The following is a 27,252-nucleotide window of genomic DNA, read 5'->3' as shown; positions in this document are numbered from 1 at the left end:
TTGAAGTGTTTTTAATATCACAAAATGCATCTCTCATATTTTTTAAATCGCACATGCGTCTCAGAAGTAACAGTTATGGAGTTGAGTTTTAGTCTATTTTCAGAGGGTATTTCACCATTTCAAAGTCACAGACTCATGTTTCACTCAATTGTAACTTTATCCCAATGTGTTACAGATTTGTAGATTAACCAAGCTTAGTGTTATTTTCACAGGTTCAAACTAGGGTCTGTCCCTTTAATATGTTTACCCGTGACTATATTAAGTGTTAAAACCTATTAAGGTGTCCTTCTAAGACAGGTGGTTGCTGAATAGAGGTATCAGCAAGAGTGGGTTAGAGGATATATTTATATATTTTGACTCAAAAAATTTCAAAAATCACCTGAAAGTTAATTTGGCACAGGAATGTTTTGGTACATAGCTTTAAAAAAAAGAAAAGAAAAAAAAAGTAAATAATAATAATTTGTAAAAAAAAGTAAAAGAAAAACATTATGGCAAAATATTAATTTCATAATCAAATAAAAATTTAGGTCAAACTTAGAAATAAATTGTGTTTGCTGCAACCTAACATCCTATTTTCAGAGATGAAAATGAAACTAAAAGTTTAAAAATAATAATTTAAAAAAATCATAAAATAAAAAAATAAAAATAAAATGATACTGAAAAAAATAAAATAAAATAATAAATAAAAAAAATAATTAATTTAAAAATATATTTTTTGACAAACTTGTATTACCCAATATACTGCAAGCTAATAAAAATAAGAACACAACGATTTCATGTGACACTAAAATTTAAAATTTCTGAAAAATCTAAAGGTTTTCCATCCATATACATTTGTGTAGGTCAGCAATCCACCAGGCTATTTTTCGTTTTGTTCAAATATCGTTTTAAATCTCCTATTAAAAATCTGAAGTTTTTCCATCTGTGTTTTTCAACAGTCGATCAGGCAGTATTTTTCTGTTCCAAATAAATATATTTGTTCTAATTTCATATTAATAATAAGACAGTATTTTTATTTTTGATTAATTATATTTAAAAAAAAACCCACGTTTAAATGAATAATGACTGAAAAACTAAATTAAACTGAGAAAAACATTACTAGTCTGTCTGGTTACAGCAAACAATCTATTTTTAAGAGACGTTAATTTCATGTTGAATAAACTACAAAATTATAAACTGAAATAAATAAAACAGTACAAACAAAACTACATATTATCTTCTAACACATGAATCAGCTGAGTTTACAGTTCTACTACCAGCAAATAAATAACTATTTTCAGTAAAACACCTATCAAAAACTTAATTTGCATACTAAAGACAGCAGTTCAATAAACATGTGTGTTTATATATACATATAAAATCACATGTATTAAATTGTCCACTAAAAACAAAACAAAACAAAAAACATTTATAAACTGAGAAGACATTTTCTAATACATTCCAAAAGTTTTTACCTTTGTACATGTATGTCTACAGTAATTTAACATGTCACTCTAAGATATAAATATTACACATTATAAAACTGAGTCTTCATTGTTTGGTGTTTTCTCCTTTATAGTACATGCTTGTGACATCAGGAAAAACACACTATGTGTAGTGTGACCCAGAAAACATTTTGATTAAATAATACACACAAAACAAGTACAAACTGCATGTAAAACATTTAAAACATTTGATATAAAATTGTTATAAGCTATCACTTTTTTCTTTTATTTTGTGGTGTCAATAATTTATGAGATTACATATAAGGAACATATAATATACCAAATTTGAAAACGTGGTTTCACAAAATCTCTAAGTCTTCAGTACATGTCTGAATGAAAAACTCAACTAATAACCATAGTTGGTCTCTCAAAATCAGTAAATATACATACAGTACTTGACTGGACAAAGAACTCAACTAATAACCATAGTTGGTCTCTCAAAATCAGTAAATATACATACAGTACTTGACTGGACAAAGAACTCAACTAATAACCATAGTTGGTCTCTCAAAATCAGTAAATATACATACAGTACTTGACTGGACAAAGAACTCAACTAATAACCATAGTTGGTTTTACAAAATCATTAATTATACAATCAGGGTTTCTGCTAGAGGGTAAAATGGATATGGCACCATACCCAAATGTTTTTGAAGATTTTATTTTCTTAAGTTCTTTTGACAAAATTAATGACTCTAACACTAAACCTAACCCATTTTCTTTCTGGGGAGGTCCCCCATACCCCCAGTCATTCAGAACACACATAAATATTCAATTTTAAAGCACCATATCCCAAAATGTCTTTCTGGCAGAAACACTGACAGTACATAGTTGGCTTTTCAAAACCAGTAAATATACATAAATACAGTACATGACTGGACAAAGAGGTCAACTATAGTAACCACTCATTAATAACATCAACTCTAGTCCTTCCCATAGTGAAAGCATTTTTTCATTCTATATAATTTACTACACGTTATTTATTTCAGAGCCGACTGATTTGTAAATTCACACACAAATTGTATTTCTGTATTTCCAAAAAACTTTCACGTTTCTTCTTATGTCAAATCAAACTGAAATTATTTACAAAAAATATTTTAATAGAATGATGTGACAGACTTTAGTAACCACTGATTAATAACATCAACTGTAGTCCTTCCCATAGGGAATGTCTTTTTTGATACTATGGAATTTACTACAGGATCTTTATTTATTTTTTTTTTGGTCATTTCAAAAAACACTTTTACTGGTTTTGTTATGCCAAAGCAAAACTGAAATTATTTACAGAATTTTTTTTTTGAAGGACTTCATGGATGCTTTGTGCATTGTAACTGATAATATTACACTGTACAGATGTCAGAAGATGACAGCCACTGGAAGGGTCATTTAATAATTATTCAGACTTTCAATGGGTTAATAGGCAGGATGGAGCAACACATTGTGGTCCCATCAGCTTCAGAGTTGGAGGGGAGTTGTTAGTTTGCCTATCATTGGATGAGGGACAGCACATTCTCACCACATTAGTTTCAGAGTTGGAGGGGAGTTGTTAGTTTGCCTATCATTGGATGAGGGACAGAACATTCTCACCACATTAGCTTCTGAGTTTGAGGTGACATTTATTAATTTCTCTATCAATGGAGGGATAAGAGTGGGAGCAACACATATTCCGACCACATCAGCTTTAAAGTTGAGGGGCTCCCTTGCTCTCCTGCATGCTTCCAGTGTCTATGACACCATTCAGGCCAAGAAACAATCTTCAGGAACGTATTCAGAGAATGTTAAATGTTTTGTTGTCTCAATGTCTGATAATAAATAAATCAGACATCTGTCAGACGCACACACGATGAACAGGTGGCAGGACACGTTCAGCATCTGCAATCTGCAATCGAGGATTAAAATCCACCTGAAAAAAAGAAAGAATATCAAACAATTTTTTATTTGGTTTCCTTCATATTTCAGTTATAAATAAATGAATGTTTCATGACAATTGGGTAAAAAACCACCAAAAAAACCCACACAGGTCATTCATACACAGCATGTTTTGGCAGCATATTCAAGTTGTGTTGTTCGGATACTTTTATCTTTTATCTCTGTGCTCAATTTCTGTCATTTACACGGCTAAATTTTTGTTAATCATCTGCAGGTGGTTTACTTGTGTTATTTGCCTGCTCGATCTGTTTTCTAAATGCTTAAGTCCTGTGTTGTCTATATATGCTCTGGTTCTGTTTTCTTTACATGCTTAATTTGTGTGTTGTTTACATGCTAAATACCAGTGTTGTTCGCACACTCATATTTTGTTTCTGCACGCCCAAAATATGTGATGTCTGCATGCCGAGTTTCTCTGTCTGCATGCTGAGTTTCTCTGTCTGCATGCCGAGTTTCTCTGTCTGCATGCCGAGTTTCTCTGTCTGCATGCTGAGTTTGCACCATGACTTGTATAATATCAAAGGCTGTGGTACATGTATGTGCTATCCTGTCTGTGGGATATGGTGCATATCAAAGATCCCTTGCTGCTAATAAAAAAATGTAGTAGGTTTCCTCTCTAATACTGTATGTCAAAATTACCAAATGTTTGACATCCAAAGCTGATTATTAATAAACCACTGTTCTAGTGGTGTCGTCGGTTTGTGTGGTCTCACTGCTCAATTCTTTATTGTCTGCATGCTAAAATGATGTTGTCTACATGCTCAATTTGTACTGTCTGAATGCTAGTTTCAAGTTACATTATTGTCTGCATGCTCAAGTTCTGTGTTGTCTGTATGTTAAATTTGTGTTATCTTATAATGAAGTTATGAACAGCCTCATGCTCAAGGTATGTGTTGTTTAGATACCTACATTTTTTTTCTCTATTGAAGGAAGGAAGGAAATGTTTTATTTAACAACACACTCAAGACATTTTACGGTTATATGGTGTTGGACATATTGTTAAGGACCACAGATATTGAGAGAGGAAACCCGCTGTCGCCACTTCATGGACTACTTTTTTTGGTTAGCAACAAGGTATCTTTTATATGCACCATCCCATAAACAGGATAGTGCATACCACAGCCTTTGTTACCCCAGTTGTGGAGCACTGGCTGGAATGAAAAATAGCCCAATTGGTCCATCGACAGGAATCGATCCTATAATGAGTGCTTTACCACTGGGCTATGTCCCACCCTGCATACCCAATTGGGGTTGTCTGCATGCTCAGGTAGTTTTGTCTCAATCTGCATTGTCTGTTGTCAGTTTGTCTGCATACTCAATTTGTGTTCTATGTTGCCTGTGTGGTCAACTTTTATATTGTCTCATACTCATTGGCATAACCCATTCATCAGTTATGCAAAACCAAATTCAGGTAACCCATTTTCTTTTTGCATAAGCTGTTATGTCCATGTAAAGGACATCCTTAATTTAATGTGTGAATAAAAAATAGGTTATACAAACTGCATGAACTGCAAAACAAACCAAACTAGGTCGTACAATTTTCAGAGGCTCCTCTACATGTTCAAGTTCAATGATCACATGAAATGTTTATTTAACCAATCATAACACCACAGGTTTAAACTGGATAGCAGCCTTAACATTTGCAATGACTAATGAAGAAAAAAAGGTCACCTGGACATGGAACAGCATTGAGACGTATCTGTTCTAGTATCAGATATAAAGGAAAAGGAATGTTTGTTTAACGACACCTTGATTCATTTAAAATTCTTCTTCTTTAGTGTCCAACATGATAAGAGGCATGTTCATGAAGGCGATCGCTGACCATCTCTTGCTACACTGGTTTTTGAACCAAATGTTAAATGAATGCGAGAGGACAGAACATGATATGGTACCAGTTAAAATATCCTAACATATCAACAGATATTTTGACATTAGGTCTTGTGTATGAGAAGAAGCACACTTCCACCATATAGGTTACTCCCACCAAAAAGCAGCATAGGATCTTTTGCATGAACATTCCGGCCAAAGAAACAGAACACAATGTACCATATAGCATTTGGATGGGGAGTCCATCTACATGTATACTGTGACAGATCCTACAACCAATCACACTTCTTTAATAGCAAATTCCCTACAACGGAGCTACATTAAACCTGTACTAACAAGAAAATAAAGTTTGACTTGTTTATCAATACCACCTGTGCACATTGATTTATTGATAATTGACTACTGGATATCAAACACTGGGTAATTTTGACTTGTAGTTTTCAAGGGAAACCCACTACATTTTTCCATTCAGCAGCAAGGGTTCTTTATATGCACTTTCCCCAGACAGAACAGCACATGCCAAGGCCTTTGATATACCAGTCATGTGGCACTGGTTGGGACAGGTAAATCGAAAACCCATTCGATCGTACGACACAACTACCTCAGCTGAGTGCTGTACTGACTGAGCTCGATCCCACCCCTCTAAAAGGGGGCGGGACGTATCCTAGTGGTAAAGTGCATGCCTGATGCGTGGTCAGTCTATGATCGATCCCCATCGGTAAGCCCATTGGGCTATTTCTCATTCCAGCCAGTGCACCGGAATGGTGGGATGGTGCATATGAAAGATCCTCTGCTACTAATGGAAAAATGTACGTTTCATCTCTATGACTGTGTCAAAATGACCATATGTTTGACATCCAATTTTACAGCCGATGATTAATAAATCAATGTGCTCTAGTGGTGTCTTTAACCCCCCCCCCCCAACAAAACAATACACCTCATGTATCAAAGCTAATGATATGTGCTCCTGTCATTTGAAACGTCAGTTACCCGGCAGATAAATCAATGTAAATTAATTAGCAACTGAAACGATGAACTGAATACCATTGTAAACAAACTTAGCTCATTATCACGGCGGACCCAAGCTATGTGTGGTGGTATTCTTTGACTAAATCAGGATGTTTTTTCCCCATTATTTTCAAGGCCGTCACCTCACCATACCATGTCATATACCGATTTGTGCGGGAGAGGGAAAGCAAAAATTAATAAGATTAAATTATTAATAACATTTTTTTTTTAATGAGACACGTTTGTAAAAGGATTTTTTTTTTATTGTACATGGTTTCTGTGATTACCAATGACAATGGAATATGGAGTTGCAATTACATTATGTTATAAGTTTGAACTTATCTGAAGTGTGCACAAAATATTGCATTAACTGTAACCTGCTATACACAATTGAATACTACAATACTAATATTCTAAAAATAGAAAGCCATAATGCTATGTTAAATAGAGTATGTTGTCCGAAACCTTAATTTTAACTCATGTTTTCTGAATGCTCAATTTTAAGTTATGTTATCTGAATGCTCAATGTAAGTCATGTTTTCTTAATGCTCAATTTTAAGTCATGGTGTCTGAATGCTCAATGTTAAATCATGTTGTCTGAATGCTAAATTTTAAGTCACAGTGTCCAATGCTAAATTTTAAGTCATGTTGTCTGAATGTTCTATTTTAAGTGGTGTACGGTCTACAGCTCAATTAGAAGTTGTATATTTATTAATATGTAAATTATTTAATCTGCATGTTCAATTTTAGGTTTATCAATTTTAAGGTGTGTATTGTTTGCATCCTCAAGTCATGTATAATTATTTTCTGCGTTCTCAATTTTAAGTAACTGTTGGTTATTTTAAAATTTAAGTTGTGAATTACTCGAGTACTATGTATTGTCTTCATGCTCAAGATGAATATATTGGCTGCATGTATATGTCCTATGTAGTATCTTCATCCTCAAGTCCTATGTATTGTTTGCATGTACAAGTCCTATATACTGTCTGCATACTAAAATCCTATGTGTTGTCTACATGCTCAAGTGCTATGTATTGTCTTCATGCTAAAGTCCTATGTATTATTTACATACACAAGTCCTATGTACATGTATTGTCTACATACTCAAGTCATATGCATTGTCTACATACTCAAGTCCTATGTATTGTCTACATGCTCAAGTCCTATGTATTGTCTACATGCTCAAGTCCTATGTATTGTCTACATACTCAAGTCCTATGTATTATTTACATACACAAGTCCTATGTATTGTCTACATGCTCAAGTCCTATGTATTATTTACATACACAAGTCCTATGTACATGTATTGTCTACATACTCAAGTCCTATGTATTATTTACATACACAAGTCCTATGTATTGTCTACATGCTCAAGTCCTACATATTGTCTACATGCTGAAATCCTATATACATGTACTGTCTGCATGCTCGTCATATATACTGTCTACATGCTCAAGTCCTATGTACATGTATTGTCTACATGCTCAAGTCCTATGCATTGTCTACATGCTCAAGTCCTATGCATTGTCTACATGCTCAAGTCCTATGCATTGTCTACATGCTCAAGTCCTATGCATTGTCTACATGCTCAAGTCCTATGCATTGTCTACATGCTCAAGTCCTATGCATTGTCTACATACTCGTCATATGCATTGTCTACATGCTCAAGTCCTATGCATTGTCTACATGCTCAAGTCCTATGTATTGTCTACATGCTCAAGTCCTATGTATTGTCTAGATGCTCAAGTCCTATGTATTGTCTAGATGCTCAAGTCCTATGTATTGTCCAATGCTCAAGTCCTATGTATTGTCTACATTCTCAAGTCCTATGTATTGTCTACATGCTCAAGTCCTATGTATTGTCTACATACTCAAGTCCTATGTATTGTCTACATACTCAAGACCTACGCATTGTCTACATGCTCAAGTCCTATGTATTGTCTACATGTAGCAGCATTTTGATGACAGTGGTGGTCATGATGATCATGGTGATGATGATGATAAAGGTGATGATTAATAGGTAATATTAATAAATATTAAATGAAGATGTCACTAGATGGATAATATTAAAGGGACTGTCCTGAGTTTCCAGCTATTGTAATATGTTTATGACATACGCCGCCTTTTTGATGACAGATTACATGTTAAAAATATTGTCTTGTTGAGACTAGAATATCAATGACTGTATAAACAAGGTGTTTGTTAGCAGGGTAGCAGGGAACATTTTGTTTTCAAAATCTTGATTAGCGTTATGTCTAGTCAAATCAAAACTGATTAGCCACTATACTGTTTAATGTTTAAAAATTGTGTAGTGATCTGCAAGTCTGAAACTTGCATAGCGAATCGCGACACAATACTGAACAAAATGTTCCCTGGTTAGCAGTCTAATATTTGTAGTAGCCCAAACCGGATTTTACCTTCCAATACACACATACATATGAAAAAACATGTAGGTACGCGTGTACATGTATATGAACATTAACACACGACCGTATTGAATATACAGACATTGGTATTCTAAACAAGAAAATGTATTTAATATGTAATTTTAGTTGACTAGAAGACTCTGTTATGCTAGGCTCAGACTGTCAACTGCCAGCAGAAAGCTGTCCAATTCGATGGTTGCAATTTCCCGAACTTCCCAAGGGTGTGCTCAGATTAACAACTAATGGGTCATACAACAAGAATTGAGTTGTAAGAGCACTCAGACTAGCAACTGGACAGTCGTAGAAGTCATGAGAGCAGAAAGTTGGCCAATACTTTCTGCTGGCAGTTCACATTGGACGTTTAGCATTAGTTGGAAACATCTTCAATGGCTGTAAAATCAGGATAATCCATTTAGTAAGAACACTGTTTAGCAAGACATTACAGGATCAAATAGTTCAAATGCAGCTGGGTTTACTATTGATGCCAATACTGTGAGTGTTCAAAGGATCATACATAATTTAGTGGGATTTTTGTAATGGGGACTGGGGTGGCCTGCGAAAAGCAAAAAGTTGTCCATTTTTTAGAGCTAGATAAAATAGAAATTCACCTGCTACCCACCCCTCCAAAATTGCAGGTCATTTTCTCAAGAGACGTGTTGTAGACACATACATGTACACAATTACATGCATCTCATCGGCTAGTTACCTCATGATGCTGTTAAAGGGACAGTCCCTAGTTTTTAAACACTAAGGCATATTTTTCACCCAGACCCTAGCTAGTTTCAACCCGTAAGAATGGACACTAAGTTTGGTTAATTTACAAACCTGTAACAAATTTGGATACATTAAGAGTTAAACAAGAGTCTGTGATGTTGAAATACCCTTAAAAATAGACTAAAGTGCAACTCCATAATCATTACCTCTCAGATGCACATGCGTTTTTAAAAATAGGAAAAATGCATTGTGTGTTATTAGAAACACTACAATGACCAGACACACTTCGGTTGTACAGAAAAGGATAATCTAAGCAATATAATATATAAGTAATGTCTGATTTCAGTGATCAAAAACTGCTCTAACAGTGAAAATATATGCCTTAGTGTTTAAAAACTAGGGTCTGTCCCTTTAAGTATAAATACATCCGAGTGATGTGAATTTTTCATACAACATGCCAAACCTTTCCCTCAATTCATGCTCTTCTATTTTCAGCAAGTACATTTTTTTTTTTAATTTAGCTGGACATATTTCCTTTGACCTGCTTTATAAAAAAAAGTAACAGATGGCCATATTTTACTTCCTATTTCGAGCCATGTACCCCAGAGCCCCATCCATTTACAGGAACAAATCAAAGAAAGGATTTTAGTAACTGAAAACAAACCACAAACAAATGAACAAAAACAAACAAGGGTGCATACAAAATGAAAGTTGTATTAGTCAGAAAAAATGAAAGGAAATAATACCATTATGATCATAATACAAAATAATAAAACTGTGATTAAAAACGTTAATCAATAATAGTACTACAAAATACTGGGTACAAGAAACCACCATTCATAAATAATTATAGTTATTAAACAATAAAAAATAAAAATCAAAGAGACATTTCAAAATCTGATTTTCTATTGCCAAATTGTATAACTCAAGAAAAGAAGCCAATTTTGCCCTGTATATAATATCACGGTGCATTTTTAACAGCTACATACTTCAAAATCTATCATTAACAACACCTCCGACCCCTGATATATTTTGTAATGCTGTCTGGTCATTGAGACATCTGCCATTTTTTTCGATATAACCTTGCGCAGAAGTTTAAGATACATGTACATGTATTAATACAAAGAAATACTCAAGCAATTAAGGGGAAATAACTCATGGTTGCTACATTGATAGAAATAAGCAGAATTTTTTAGTAGTCCACCGGACAAATACATCTAGAAATCTACTTGTCAGTCAATATTTCCACATGTGCAAATATATGGTTTCATGTTTTTGATTGCTCAAAATTAAACTGCATGGAACATATTTACTTGTCCACTGGACAACCATAGAGGTGCATTTTGTTTGTCCGCAGATTTTTACTTGTCAGGACAAATGGACAAGTGCTTATATTTCCAACACTGTACTACACACAATAAATACCGTAACATGTATTTATAAGTATAATAAACATCACTGCATACAAATGTGTATCTGTAGGGTATAATTTCAACTATTAAAATTTCATTCAGCGTTTTCAAAATAAATATCTACCCTAATTATATTTTCTTGGTTTACAGGAAAATGTATTCAACAAAGACTGGATAATGGAATTTTAAAACAAAAAAGTAAATCAAATTATTTTATAAGCAGAGAGAATGGGGGAAAACAAACTTTTAAGCAACATTTTGTACAAAATGAGAAGGGATTTAAAAAAAAAAAATTAATTACTTAATTTATTTTACCGGTATATATCTTCTTCTTTTTTATTAAAAAGGAGAAAAAGGTTACACATCTAGGTCTCTAGAGAGAAAACCCCCACAAAAAACATTGCTTTCCCATACCAGTAATATATCATGCGTAAAGTTCAATGATTATGTTAATTCTATGAATGTCTACTTCTGTTGCTATGACAAGCAAATTATTATACGTGATTTATGGTTTATAATTATGTTCTTACACAGAATGTAAAAACTCCCCAAACATGGCAACTAACATACCTCTACAAAGCATGCTATATAATGCACGTTCACACACATGTAATTACATAAAACCAAGCATATGAAGTACAATACACGTATGAATATTTATGCCTTAATTAATATACATAGAGAATAACTGGTTAGTGCCTTAATATACTGACTTTATCCAGCAAATTTAGAATGGCGAATACTGTGAGGGCTCTGCATTCACCATTTCACCTAAGTAGTATAAAGTCAATATCTTAAGGCAGTAACCAGTTATATTATTTATCCTGCAATTCCAACAGAATGGTCATAAAATCATTATTTATTCCACTTTTTGCATGTAAATAGAGTACTGGCAATTTAGCAAGGATTTTGATGCATACAAGATACATGACATTATTCTTTGTAAGATACTTGAATTGAGTGGAGCTTACGTCACAGGACCAACTCCTGCAATTGCCCATGGCCGTGGAGTTTTGAATTGAGTGGAGCTTACGTCACAGGACCAAATCCTGCAATTGCCCATGGCCGTGGAGTTTTGAATTGAGTGGAGCTTACGTCACAGGACCAACTCCTGCAATTGCCCATGGCCGTGGAGTTTTGAATTGAGTGGAGCTTACGTCACAGGACCAACTCCTGCAATTGCCCATGGCCGTGGAGTTTTGAATTGAGTTGAGCTTACGTCACAGGACCAACTCCTGCAATTGCCCATGGCCGTGGAGTTTGTAATTGAGTTGAGCTTACGTCACAGGACCAACTCCTGCAATTGCCCATGGCCGTGGAGTTTTGAATGGAGTTGAGCTTACGTCACAGGACCAACTCCTGCAATTGCCCATGGCCGTGGAGTTTGTAATTGAGTTGAGCTTACGTCACAGGACCAACTCCTGCAATTGCCCATGGCCGTGGAGTTTTGAATTGAGTTGAGCTTACGTCACAGGACCAACTCCTGCAATTGCCCATGGCCGTGGAGTTTGTAATTGAGTTGAGCATACGTCACAGGACCAACTCCTGCAATTGCCCATGGCCGTGGAGTTTGTAATTGAGTTGAGCTTACGTCACAGGACCAACTCCTGCAATTGCCCATGGCCGTGGAGTTTGTAATTGAGTTGAGCTTACGTCACAGGACCAACTCCTGCAATTGCCCATGGCCGTGGAGTTTTGAATTGAGTGGAGCTTACATCACAGGACCAACTCCTGCAATTGCCCATGGCCGTGGAGTTTTGAATTGAGTGGAGCTTACATCACAGGACCAACTCCTGCAATTGCCCATGGCCGTGGAGTTTGTAATTGAGTTGAGCTTACGTCACAGGACCAACTCCTGCAATTGCCCATGGCCGTGGAGTTTTGAATTGAGTTGAGCTTACATCACAGGACCAACTCCTGCAATTGCCCATGGCCGTGGAGTTTTGAATTGAGTGGAGCTTACGTCACAGGACCAACTCCTGCAATTGCCCATGGCTGTGGAGTTTGTAATTTTCTATGGCACTTTTTTGCCTTGGACTACATTCATTTTTTTCACTGGCATGTTTTTTTGCCGTGGATATTTTCTTAATTGCAGGGATTACAGGACCTACATGTATATTTTTGGTCTATAGAAATTTATCTAGTCATCATATCTTGCCAATATATGTAGTGATTGCAGGATAAATTTATATATTTGCCAAGTAGTTAATATTCTAGGGCCTAATTCACTAAACTGTCACAACTTTGTGATCTCGCAGTGCAATGTAAAATGACTTATAAGGACGATGCGGTGATGCTTAAGAATTATGAATTAGGCCCCTGAGGGATCAATGAAATATGAAATGTTTGGTGACTGCCAATTAATAATGATTGTCAGTAGTACACTCACACCCTACTTTAGGAAAACAGAACCTTAAAATCAATCTCATCACAAGATTTTGACAGATTTTATGTTTTAACATTCTTCATTGCCTTGATGACATTTGTAGCTAAGCCAGCACATTTAAAGATAAATGTTGCAAAAGACATTAAATTAAAAATAATAATTTAGGTACACATACAAATGTACGTGTATGACAAAATTAAGTAGCCTTTGCAAAGGAATCAACACAAAGATAATACATAATTCATGTGGGGTTTTAAAGACAAACATGGTCTTTAGTTCTCAAGATGTTTAAACATGCTGATCAAAAAAAAATTCTTATTGTATTTTCTTTCTGTTTTTGCACATACTCAGTCTGTCAGATATTTTATTTACAGTGCCGTATTGTATATGGCAATACATAAATTTTAATATATATTATGATAAATTTGAAAAAGATTCTTTAAAAAGTACAAAAATTAAAGAGTCATACATGTATAAATGATAAATTAACATATTAAAAATGTAAATAAAATATAATAATAAAAGAAAATTCACAAATTTATATATTATGTTCATTTACGCTACAAAGCATACTATTGCAGTTACATAAAGTAAGATAATTTTTACATCCTCAAATGTTTTGCACGAAGCATATATTGATACATATAATATACATGGAATTAAATATATATATATATACATGTATATGTGTATATACAAGAGTTTCTAAGTAAAAGCCAAGTCTGGTTGCTATAAAATATGTAGCAGGTCACAGATTGATGCACACTGACACAGAAGAAAAAGAAAAAAACAGAAAAGAAAGAAAAAAAACCCGATAAATATTGTAAATGAGGAAAACAATGCTTGCTTAACAATTAATACCTCAGCATTGTTTGTAGTCAACCACTGAGCTACGTCCCGCCCCACAACACAGAAAAGTATATCGGCTACAGTTAGAAGCTTGTTTTGCATCCAGTGGTAAAGCGCATGCTTGGTGTGCGGTCGGTCTAGAATCGAACCCCGTCGGAGGGCCCACTGTGCTATTTCCACAACTGGTATATCAAAGGCCGTGGTATATGCTATCCTGTCTGTGGGATTGTGCATATAAAAGTTCCCTTGCTACTAATGGAAAAATGTAGCGGGTTTCCTTCTATGACTATATGTAAAAATCACCAAAATGTACATTCAATAGCCGATGATTAATAAATTGGTCTGCTCTAGTGATGTCATTAAACAAAACAAACTTTAACTATATGGTGTCTACACCAGTTCTAGTGTGATATTAACAGATGGAAATGAAAAAAAAGAAGAAAAACAAAATGCAAAAAAACAACAACCCCAGATGGAAATGACATTGAACAGACAGACAAACAAAACACTCATGCAAACTTCACACATTTGATTCAAACGAAAGGACTCTACGGTAAACTTGCATACACGGTTCGTCTACATGCATCATTCCATAGCTGGGTGGTGGCCACCTGCGCGGGGTGTATATATAGCGAGATGAACAAGTTGATGTGCGAGAGGTTGACCGAAATGACAATGATCGTGACAAACGAGACTTATTCTCGGATCGACCATCAAACGGGTACACAGAACATGCTCCATCAGTGCGTTGAGCATACAGCGGCGATTTACTCAAAGGGGCAGATAACTGACATGGTGCATGTGACTGGGATCTATTAAAAGGGGGAGATAACACACAAGCTGCATCAGACCGTGGAACATGCAACAGGGAATTACTAAAAGGGGGAGACACCCGACAAACTGCATCAGACCGTACCGCATGCGATGGGGATCTATTAAAAGGGGGAGATAACCGACAAACTGCATCAGACCGTACCGCATGCGACAGGGAATTATTAAAAGGGGGAGACAACTGACAAACTGCATCAGACCGTACTGCATTCGACGGAGACCTATTGAAAGGGGGAGATAACTCACAAACTGCATCAGATCGTACCACATGCGATGGGGATCTATTGAAAGGGGGAGACAACTCACACGGACTCTCGAATGGGGACTCTGGAATTGTTGGAGACTGTGGCGTGCCGGGGTTGGACGTCGTTCTCAACACCTGCCGCTTCGCCTCTTTTCTCGGCGACACCGAAAACGGAACCGGAGACGTTCGACTCGGAGTTGGAGAAGTGGGTGACGGGAGATTCTTGAGTCTGGAGAAGAATCGACGTGCGCTCGATTTCCTCGAACTCGGCGACGTGGGTGATTGTGGTGATTTTGGACTGCTGGGCAGGGTCAACGTATTCAAGCTGATTGTGTTAGCATTTGAGGTAGACCGGTTGTCCATCATCGTCGAAACCACCTCTTCGTTTTCCTCCTTCGGGAGAAAAGCACCAACCTCTACCGCGACGATAGAGGCGTGGTCGAGTTTCCCAGGAGCTTTCGACATCTTTTCGACAATTTCCGAATCCCTTCGCTGCCGTTCTGTGGATGTCAGTTTTCGCCGTGTGTACAATGCCGGGTTTTCTAGTATTTTTCGTTTCGAATCGGTCAACGTGAGAATATGCTGCACCATCGAACCACACAATTCCTGGGCCGATATCTCCTCTTCCATCACCAGTTCGTACTCATGAACCACCCTCTCCATCTCCTTCATCGAATAAATATGTCTTTCACGCGGAGACATCTCTGGCTTTGAGTGCATCAAAACGTAAGGGTCTGTTTCTGCTTCGTTCAAATTCGCCTCACTTGGTCTCTTAGGCAAGGCAATTTTCGTAACCACGGGATCAAAATTATCGGAAACTCCGTCCGTGGTTAGAAAAACAACATCTCCAACATTACTGAATGTCAACGAACATGTCAGATTATGCAATTCCGGATTTTTTCCGTCCACAGGGCCCAGAGCTCCACCTGCATCTCGGATATCTCGTTCACATTTGACGTCATGAGACCCGATGGTTACCTCCCTTATGCCATTGTTGTGACTAAAGACGAAGGCATAACTGTCGCCAACGTTGACACAGCACACGGCATACTGGTCCGAGTTTGAGACAGGGCAGACTAAACATGCGCACATTGTCGTCAGTCCTCCCTCTTTCGCCAGTATTGTCTTGTGAGCCTCGTCAAATGAGCGACGCAGAAGACGCATTACATCCTGGGGAAAAAAATAAGACACAAAAAAATTATTTGATTATTACAGGGATGTAATATCCATTTAAAAACATAAAATAAAAGCTGATATTATCTTAAAACTCTAAACCTGACTAAAATAATGGTAATTTTTCAACAATACAAATCAAATCTACATGTACTTTGTAAAACATATTGATGCAAAAGAAAAAGTGCTGAAATCAGATATAACAATGAATTCTTTGTAAATAAATGTCTCACCTACTATAAACGTATTTGGTGTCACTGACAGTTGTATCCTTAAAATGTTTACCGGCCTCGGTGGCATCGTGGCAGGCCATCGGTCTACAGGCTGGTAGTATTGGGTTCGGATCCCAGTCGAGGCATGGAATTTTTAATCCAGATACCGACTCCAAACCCTGAGTGAGTGCTCCGCAAGGCTCAATGGGTAGGTGTAAACCACTTGCACTGACCAGTGATCCATAACTGGTTCAACAAAGGCCATGGTTTGTACTATCCTGCCTGTGGAAAGCGCGAATTAAAGATCCCTTGCTGCCTGTCGTAAAAGAGTAGCCTATGTGGCGACAGCGGGTTTCCTCTAAAAAAAATCTGTGTGGTCCTTAACCATATGTCTGACGCCATATAACCGTAAATAAAATGTGTTGAGTGCGTCGTTAAATAAAACACTTCTTTCTTTCTTTCTTTCCTTAAAATGTTCATCTTAATGCTCATGCTAAAACACTCATAATAAAATTAAAATTTAAAAAAATTGTCCACATGCATTGTGATGAATATATAAACTATAACCCAAGTTTCATTAACCTAGTTTATGATAAATAGAGATAAACATGAAGCTTGGACATTGAGCTAAATGCAAAAATTATACTGCCACTGTTGCTAACAGGAAAGTAATAAATCACCAAGAACAAACAATGACTACCACATAATGTGAGCATCATCAACACCAACAATTAAGAAAATGTCCACGGCAAAAATACAAATTGAATATAGTCGACAGCATAAAAAAGAAGTGTTGTTGAGAATTAAAAATTGCAAAGCAATCTCTACGACACTGCCATTTGCCACGGACAAACACTTTAACAAGACAAAACTGTAAACTGTAGACATATTTCTACCAGTACTACATATTTTTTGGTAAATTTTGTAAATACTAATTAAACACATCATGCTTTTGCTTCAATTATCTATAAACTCTGCTTTGCCAGCATTTGAGTAAACATAAATTGAACGTCAATGAAGTCAGGTATTCTTCAATGTATTTCATTTTTATTTCAACTTATTTTCGTCCTTATATCAAGCATTCTGTCCTGAGCACACACCTCAGCTATCTGGGCTGTCTGTTCAGGATAGTGGGTTAGTTGATAGTGGGTTAGTTGTTAGTGGTTAGTTGTTAGTGAGAGAGAAGAGGGTGTAGTGGTCTTACACCTACCCAATGAGTCATTAAACTCGCTCTAGTTGGGAGCCGGTACCGGGCTGAAAACCCTGTACCTACCAGCCTTATGTCCGACAGCTTAACCACATCGCCACCAAGACCGGTTCTTTAATGTAGCAAAGACCTCAGAACTCTAAGAGAAGTAACTCTATAGCATATTCTTAGGTGATCAAGAAACTATATTGTTGTAACTTAAAATATGTTGTATTACTCTATATAACGTGAAACATATATATATATACAGATCACCTGCAGTGCCCCATATACATGGTATGTACTCTCTATGGGATGTACTGTCCTACATTTTATCTATCTATTCCCTTCTTTCCTTTTACTTGAAGAAGTTACAAATATTAAATTTTGTAACCAGTGTGTACGAAACGTCCTGTGTCCTTGAAGATTTATTTTTGATCTATTTCAACCAATCAGTGGTTGATTAACAATCAATGAAATGTCCATTTTTGCACGAGGATCTTGCTACTTCATACCAAACACAGGGCTCACCCTGTACATTGACAATTTGTTGCTTTTGTTTAATGACACCACTATAGAGCACATTGATTTAGGAATCATCAGCTATTGGATGTCAAACATATGGTAATTTTGACATATACATGTAGTCTTAGAAAGGAAACCCGCTACATTTTTTCATTAGTAGCAAGGGATCTTTTATATGCACCATCCCATAGACAGGATAGCACATACCACAGCCTTTGATATACCAGTCATGGTGCACTGGCTGAAATCAGAAATAGCCCAATGGGCCCACCAACAAGGATCGATCCCAGACTGACCATGCATCAGGCAAGCACTTTACCACTGGGCTATGTACCGCCCCGTACATTGACAAATGCCAATTTTTGTACCATGTGGCTACAACATTCAGTATTTGGCTAATCAAATTTTATTTAAATTAGCCACTTTTGAAAAAATTTCAAGGAAATACTGTGCATATGTGAAAATTGGTTAAAACTAAATTCTTTCCAATGTGAGCCCTGCAAACATTTTGAATGTGTCTTTCCTCTCGTTTGCAGAAAATGAAAGTGTTTCTCACCTGAGTGGACGAAATAGGTCTCTTGTCTTTGAAGATTCGTTTGTTAATGTATTTCATACTCCCATGCAGCGCGCACCGAGCGGCCAGCCGCGATTTCTCGCCCCAGTTAACTCCATCGGCGATCAGCAGTATTGTGTTATTCTTGCGGGCACACACCGCAAAGGCATCCGCCACTGGATCTCCTGTAATGAAAACAGCAAAATGATTTACTGTATTCAAGCTCAGATAGAGGCGAGACGTAGCCCAGAGGTAAAGAGCTCACCTGATGTGCAGTCGGTCTAGGATCGATCCTCGTTGCTGGGCCCCACTAGATAACATGTATTTCTCATTCCACAGGGTTGAAAATCAACAGTCGCCCGTGGCGACCTTTATTGGCTAAGGGCAACTAAGAATTTTACAAAGGTAGTCCATTGGTTGACCATCGATTTAGGGTCTGGCGAGTATGGTACCAGTTAAAAAAGAAACATGCTGAAACTGAATCGAATGTGACAAACCACACCGCGTCTGAGTTGGCGCGAAATGCAGAAACAGAAGTCATAGAACATGCTCTATATTTTGACAACGCCAGACTCAGTGTCTGTGACTTTGGGCCGGGCTTTCTGAAAATAGAGCTCAAAACGTATTGAAGACATTACATATATTTTTTAATCTGGAAGTCGTCTTATTGGAATGGATTGGATACACCATAATTATCTAGTAGAGCTACAATTTGACAACTGTTATTCAATGATATGGTAAAATGAAACATATTTAATTAGCTTACATTATTCTAGGACAAAATCAAAATCGGTCTTGTAATTTTAACTCACACTAACAACAGCACATGCGCACAGATAAAAATAGTAATGAAATTTTCCATTACTACAGGGCTTATTCCAAAGGTCAGTTAATTGATTGTCGTTGTCGATATTGTTTTAAAGGGACAGACCCTAGTTTTTAAATATTTAGGCATATTTTTCACTATTAGAGCCAGCCGTTTGTTATCACTGAAATCAAACATTACTTATATTTTATTGTTTAGATTATCCATATTCATACAACCGAAATGTTTCTGATCATCCTGGTGTTTCTAATGCCACAAAATGCATTTTTCATATTTTTTAAAGCGCACTTGTGTTTGAGAAGTAACGGTTATGGAGTCACGTTTTAGTCTATTGTTAAGGGTATTTCGACATCATAGACTCTTGTTGCACTCTGTTGTATTCAAATTTGTTGCAGGTGTGTAAATTAACCAAAGTTAGTGTCCATTTTTACAGGTTGAAACTAGGCTCTAGGTGAAAAATATGCCTTAGTGTTTAAACACTAGGGTCTGTCCCTTTAAGTTTAAAGGGACATTCCTGAGTTTGCTTCACTTTTTAAGATGTTATCGACTAACAGAGATTTTTTAAAGACTGTAATTACATATCAAATATATTTTTCTGTATACAATATTAGTGGCTGTATATTAAACGTATTTCTGGTCGTTCTAATATTTGTACTAGGTTAAATTTCATTTTATTTCATAAAATATTTTTTTTCGTATATACAAAATTATTTGAAGACAAAATCCAGTTTCGGCATCTTACAAATATTAAGACGACCAGAAACACATTGAATATACATACACTGATATTCTAAACAAGAAAATATATTTAATATGTAAGTTTACTCGTAGAAATATTTTATTAGTCGGAAACATCTTATAATGGAGCAAACTCAGGAATGTCCCTTTAAAGCCGCACACCCTAGTTTCATCCAGCGAAAATAAATTATAATTTGGTTAATCTACAAACCTGTAACACACTTAGATCACGTTTTTATCAAATGGAGTGAAAAAGCAGGTTTTATATCGATAAATACCATGGGAATCCCCATGTCCCAATTGCTTGAAATAATTTTGAAAGTTTGTATTCTGATGTCACCGGTAGATGTCGCTCGAAGCACAACAATGCCTACGTCACGACAAATTTCACAGACTTGGGGTGCGTTCTTTTCACCTCTCCTGGACATGTTCCAACTGTTCTGTCCTGGTTGTATCCCCTCTCCAGATAACGTAGGACTTAGCAGAATTATTGGTTTTAAGGGTTTGTAACGTTTTGTATTGAGATACTTACTTGTCTGAACTTTATTATTACTGAAAATGTTCACGAACTGTGAAGAAAAATCTCACATATGAACAACAACAAATCGGATGATTATTGTGCGAACCGTGCACGAGAAAACAAACCGAACCGAAATGATAACGGTCACGTGGTATACCAACGTCTGTGACATTGAAATGGAAATATCCCGTCTAAAAATAGATTAGACCTTGTCTGCTCAACGGTTTTTTCTCAAACGTGCGTCCGTTTTTCAGAAATACGAAAAATGCATTTTGTGGTATTACAAACACCAGGATTACCAGGATTACCAAAAAACACTTCAGGTGAATGGAAATGTATATTCTAAATAATAAACGGTAAGTAAAGTGCAATTTTATTGTGAAAAAAAGGGTTTAATAGCGAAAAACAACGCCGTAATAGTTAACAACTAGCCGTAACTAGGGTGTGTCCCTTTAAGAAATTTGCATGAAATTACAGATCAGATCTAAAGTGACACCAAGACTTGCATAATGACATAACCGTCCAAATATTAAGTTTTTATGCTTTATAATACGATACATCGTATATTTTGGTACAATGTTTTGTTGTTTTTTGTGTCAGATTTATTTTTCTTTCAATATTTATTTTATTAGTAGCCTACTAGCATTTACAATATCCAAATTAAACGTGTACATGCTTCGTTTGTAGGACAGCCACTCCCGAGGAAATGTTACCACTTCTTTCTTGCATCGCCACATGATTTATTTCATCTCTCTGGCATCGCCACAAAGAGGACTGCCATCCAGACTAGTTTATATACTAAAGCACCCGCAGTTCTAACTTTGTTCTCTTTGTACTGCATTATTTATTGTTTTATTTCAGAGACCATACCTTGGCTGTCTTAGCATTTTGTCTTCACCCCTGTATTAAAATGAGATTTAATATGTATAATTTAATGGTAATTTGTAACGAAACATCTTTATTTATACCGGATTTTAACTTTATTCATTATGTAGTTGCATGTCAATTCATCGGTTTCCTTTTGAAGCAAACGGTCTACATACATGGTTATTATTTAAAAAAAAACATTCTATAGTCCGTCCCATCCTTTTATAATTTCTGTTATTTCCAAAACATTTTAACTTTTTTTTCTTATGTCAAACCAAACAGAAATTATTTACAAAAAACATTTTTATAAAAGGATGGGACGGACTATAGTTTTTAATTTGGCTTTGCAGTTAAATTTAAATGTGAAAACTGAAGGGCTAATTTAATTTAAGAAGGGGCAGTACGATTTTTCATGGTTTTCATGTTAATTTTCAAACCTGATTCCAGCCATAAAACTTAGTTTGTTTAACGACAACGAAACTTAATATGAAATGGTTTTGAGTTTAATATCCTGTTTATTGCACATTATTGATTTCAATTTATATCTTTGACAAAAAACAAATTAAACCAAATATTTTCATTTTTTGGAAAGTCTGCAATAAATTTCCATAATTAGGGCTTAGGTGGATTATAATGTATCAGTATTTACAAGGAATACCAAGCATCACCACTAAATAGAATACCTGACATTTTGCCATTGACTGGATGCTGTTCGTACAGAGATATACAAATCCCATAAGCCTGCTGTTCCTTTTTGTTCCAGCTCCAACAGCCAGCAATCTCCCGCTCGTTCCCATCTACAAAACACAAACATCATTCAAAACCATCAGGCTCTGGGAATAGAAATAAATTGTTCTTTAGAAAAAAAAGTATAACTTTTAACTTTTTCAATGCCAGCCATTTACTTGACGACAATCAGCTAATAATGACCAATCACAAACAGGTTTGCAAACACATGCGACAGTGTTATCAACACGTGCAAATTAAGATTGTAAAAATATCAACATTTGGATAGGAAATTTTAATTCTATACGGATGAAAATCTATTAAAGGGACATTCCTGAGTTTGCTGCTTTGTAACGTGTTTCTGACTAATAAAATAATTCTATGATTAAACTTACATATTAAATATATTTTCTTGTTTAGAATATCAGTGTCTGTATAGTGTCAGCAAACTCAGGAATGTCCCTTTAAATAGAGGATGAAAAATGTATGCCAAACAATTTGCCAACTTCTTTTCTTCTTTTTTTGCACAAACTCAGGAATTTTCTAACAATATATCGATTATTTCATTATTCAACAAATTACAATAAAATTCACTGATAGTTTAAAATTTGCAATTGTTAAATTTAACAAGTGCGAGAGCTACCATTACATTACAACATTAAGTCTGTGCAGGCCATAGGATTTCACATTTCACGGGGAAAACTTTTTTGGTTTCATGCCTTGTGATCATTGGAACCCATATTATATTTTTGAAGAATAGTCATACTCGATATAATAATCATGGGACACGGAATTTTGTTTCTGTGGTTTTACCGACACACTACCGGAAACGACTGTTTTAGTGGAATTCGAAGGCATGTCTGTGGCCGGCACTCACTGTTTTCGTCTCCGCTATCTACGAACGCCAGGCCACTGTCCGGACCGGAATAGCTGCCAACGATCTCTTCACTGAGCGGCTCCAGCTGCACGAGGGGGACGTCGTCGGGGTGACTGCTGTGAAACGTCTCCGTCCCAAACTTTATCTTCGTCTTTCTTTAAACAAATAAAATTTAAAAATTGTTTTAAAGAATAGAACAGATGTTTAATGACACCGCAGCGTGGAAAATACACTGGCTATAGTATTGGGTGGCAAGCTATGGTAAATGCCTATTTTAAAGATAATACTAGTAGTAACAGAGTAATAAGCAAGGAATTAGACTGCACCAATGTCAAGGCGATAAGCGTTGTGCCCAAAATAGGTATGCCCAAAATAATCACGCCCTATTAAAATACAATTTTTTAAACCTCAAACCCTTTCACCTCAAAACCAATGAAATGTTAAGCTTTAATTAAATTAAAATAACTTCAATGCATTTCTGAATATTCACATCTCTTCAGCAGTTGTTAATAACATTACTGCTTTGAACAGACCCCACACTGTGTTCAGAACAGACAAAACAAACTGGTACGCCCAAAGTAATGATATATATATTTAAGGCATGGACATAGGAAGATGCCAAAAAAGTGTGTTGTGTGGGGGGAGGGGGGGGGGGGGGGCACACACACATAAATACATGTAAAAATATATATATAAAAACCATAGCTGCTGCTACAAAGTGGGGGGCACATCCCCCCCCCCACCTGCTTTCTATGTCAGTGTAAAGCCCTGAATAAGTTATGTACAATGTTTGTACTAACATATATTTACTACATGTCTGTAAGATATATGAAGCCCAAAATATTTACTATATTGTATATGTAAAATAAAAAAATTAAATGTGTTTGTGTACTGCCCAACTATAGTACTTAAATGTTTTCCCACTTCACATATTTCTACAACTCTAAGTATACATGTAAATTACTAAAAGCAAATAGGATTCTCCTATAAATTTAATTCAGGCCTTGTGGGGGATGGGGGGGGGTGGGGGGTGCAATGTAGCCCAGTGCACTGTGGTAGAACATTCACATATGCACCGTCATTCTGGGATCGATCTCCGCATATGGGCTCATTTGGGCTATTTGTCATTCTAGCCAGTGCACCACAACTGGTATATCAAAGGCTGTGGTATATGCTATCCTGTCTGTGGGATGGTACATACATACATGTATAAAGGATTCCTTGCTACTAATGGAAAAATGTAGCAGGTTTTCTCTCTAAGATTAAATGTAAAGAATTACTGGTCAAAAGTCAAGACATCCAATAGCTGGTGATTAATAAATCAATATGCTCTAGTGGTGTCAATAAACAAAACAAACAAACAAAGTAAAGAAAACATAACAGCAGGCCACACTTTACTTCTTATTTCAAGCCCTGGATACATATATACATGAAATCACTACAAACGAATAGCATCCTCGTGTCAGTTATACGTATAACACAAGAAGGAAGGACATGTTTTATTTAATGACGCACTCAACACATTTTATTACGGTTATATGGCATCAGACATATGGTTAAGGACCACACAGATATAGAGAGAGGAAACCCGCTGCCACCACTTCATGAGATACTCTTCGATTAGCAGCAAGAGATCTTTTATATGCACCATCCCACAGACAGGATAGCCAAATGGAGCCACCGACGGGGATCGATCCTAAACCGACCGTACATCGAGCGAGCACTTTACCACTGGGCTATGTCCCGCCCAAGTATAACACAAGTAAATATATAAGTAATTATAAACATTTACATACATGTGCTATATAAACACAGTTTAAGTATGTATGGCACATATATACATATTTTGTGTATATACTATATTACTACAATACTGTGCACCAGGATGTTTGGTTTAATCCAGTCAAAACAACAGTTGTAAACAGAACCTTTGTACACGACGTACATGTATGTCTATATGTATGTACAATACATGTATATAAATTACTTGATTGAAAATTGGCAAATCCAATATGTTTTTAGTTGCTGGGATTGGCACAAATTTATAATTTATGTATGAAATTGTATGTAATACATGAACCATTTTATATATGCCAAAAATATTCTACATTGTTTAAAAACTAGTCAGTGAGCATCTTTAAAAACAATTGTTTTCTGTTGTGAACATACATACTGGTACATCACTATACATGTATAGCAGAATGTGCATTACTAGGTAGCAGATGATGATTTTTGTAGGTTATTGCTTTTACGACCATGGTACCACCAGTCTCTGTAAACAGGATTTTCTCAAAACCAGACCCTCTGTTAACAGGATTTTCTTAAAAACCAGATGTTTTTCACAATCTGTTTTTAAATATTGGATACATATAGAGCATAACCTCTCTAAACCTAATATGTCTTAACTCTGGCTAAGAGAGGTTTCACTGCACACAGTCATAAACAGTTTTGTATTCCAGGTGGTAATTGGAAAGAACTTTGTTTTAACCAATTTTTAGACAAACATGTATGTATTGTTTGACTATTTCTTTGAAATTATTAAAACGTGGCTAATCTATATTACATTGATCTTGAGGGGATGATTTTCTGTGATCCCAGAAAAATTGACAAAATTGCAGAATTCAATAACTGAAACAGAATTTCCAATTTTCACAGATTTTTATTCCTTCAAATGAAAAACTTTAGAAAAATAATTAAAAAATTAAACAGAATTTGCCAAAATGTGAAACAGAAAATCATCCCCTCTAAACATTTCATTAGCCAAATTTATACCAAATATTGTAGCCACTTTATATACAAATTAGTAATTGGCTAATTTACTAATGGGTAGGGTGAGTCCTCTTATTCAGTAAATATACAGGGCTCACACTGGAAAAAAATTTTGGTTTAGTCAATTATCAGAAATAAAGTGTAATTCCATGAAATTGATTAAAATGTGGTTAATTTGGGGAATATATTTTATTAGCCAAAGACTAAATTTTATAGCCATTTTGTATTTAAAAATGAGCAAATGGCTAATTTGGCAATACACATGGCGAGTCCTGAATATAGCCACTGTCAATGGATGAAAGCGTTTTCTTGCAGGGCTAGCTCTGGGTCAGCAAAACATTTCGCCAAATTATTTATTAAACTTACACTGTTACAGAAGCCCTGTTATTTTGTAACAAAATATCAATACTTGAAATTATTTCGCCAAATTAATATAAAATTGGCAAATTTGGCGAATGCCAGAGCTAGCCCTGACTCAAACAACTCCATTTTGGTAATGGTAATAATAGTAATATAATAAACACCTTGGTGTAGATGTACCTACCCAATCTCAGAAAGGAATCCTGCCATTGTTACTATGTGCTTCTGTTCTCAATTCAGATTAGAACGATTTTCTGACCAAAACTATTCTTCCTTGCCACATTTTTCCGTGGCCTGCATTCAGAAATCACAAATGTCAACAAACGTTGTGCATCAGTCATGCTATTTACAGATTAAAACTAAAACAGTGTTTGTTATGACATGTCTCTTCCCTACTTCAATATTATCTACCTACGCCTTCATGATTAGAATAACGGATCGACTAAACAATAAAAACTATTCGAATGTTACATCACTGACAGGCTGTGACTCATCTAGAACGTAACCTATTCACTGTGAGCTGTCACTGTCATTATGTTAATTACAGTTGTGAATGAAAAGGGTGATGTGGATAAATTTAGAAACAGCCTAAATTGCACCATCGATAACAGAATAACCTCATTTAGTTTACCATAGGTGTTAACACAGAAAATAGTGCAATGATATGCAGGAGTTGACTGGTGTCAGAGTGTGATTCATTTAACTAAAATTAAAGAAAGAATATTTTGTTCCAGTTACTGTCAACGTTATCTCCTGACATATTTTAACGCAGCAATTATTTATCTCACTTCACAAAAACAGGAACATCAGGGG

General features: G+C 35.9%; 1 protein-coding gene across 2 annotated transcripts; it reads right to left on the bottom strand.

The window, feature by feature from the left end:
• Positions 1-80: 80 nt before the first annotated feature.
• On the bottom strand, positions 81-27,195 carry LOC121385250. 2 transcript variants are annotated; one of them, XM_041515851.1, is made up of 6 exons: positions 26,624-27,195; positions 23,311-23,465; positions 22,391-22,504; positions 18,760-18,941; positions 15,170-16,277; positions 81-3,387 (listed from the first exon to the last, which is right to left on the bottom strand). In XM_041515851.1, the coding sequence occupies exons 1-6, from the start codon at positions 26,647-26,649 to the stop codon at positions 3,377-3,379; spliced, it is 1,596 nt and encodes a 531-aa protein (XP_041371785.1). In that variant the 5' UTR covers positions 26,650-27,195; the 3' UTR covers positions 81-3,376. The 2 variants fall into 2 exon arrangements, with proteins under 2 accessions (XP_041371785.1, XP_041371784.1); XM_041515850.1 differs by lacking the exon at positions 81-3,387 and having other exon boundaries at positions 12,937-16,277.
• Between the last annotated feature and the right edge of the window lie 57 nt (positions 27,196-27,252).

The sequence above is a fragment of the Gigantopelta aegis genome, chromosome 11 (assembly GCF_016097555.1).
Source record: "Gigantopelta aegis isolate Gae_Host chromosome 11, Gae_host_genome, whole genome shotgun sequence".
Lineage (NCBI taxonomy): Eukaryota > Metazoa > Mollusca > Gastropoda > Neomphalida > Peltospiridae > Gigantopelta > Gigantopelta aegis.
Note: the sequence above shows the minus strand (reverse complement) of the source record. Positions and strands in the feature narration are given on the sequence as shown.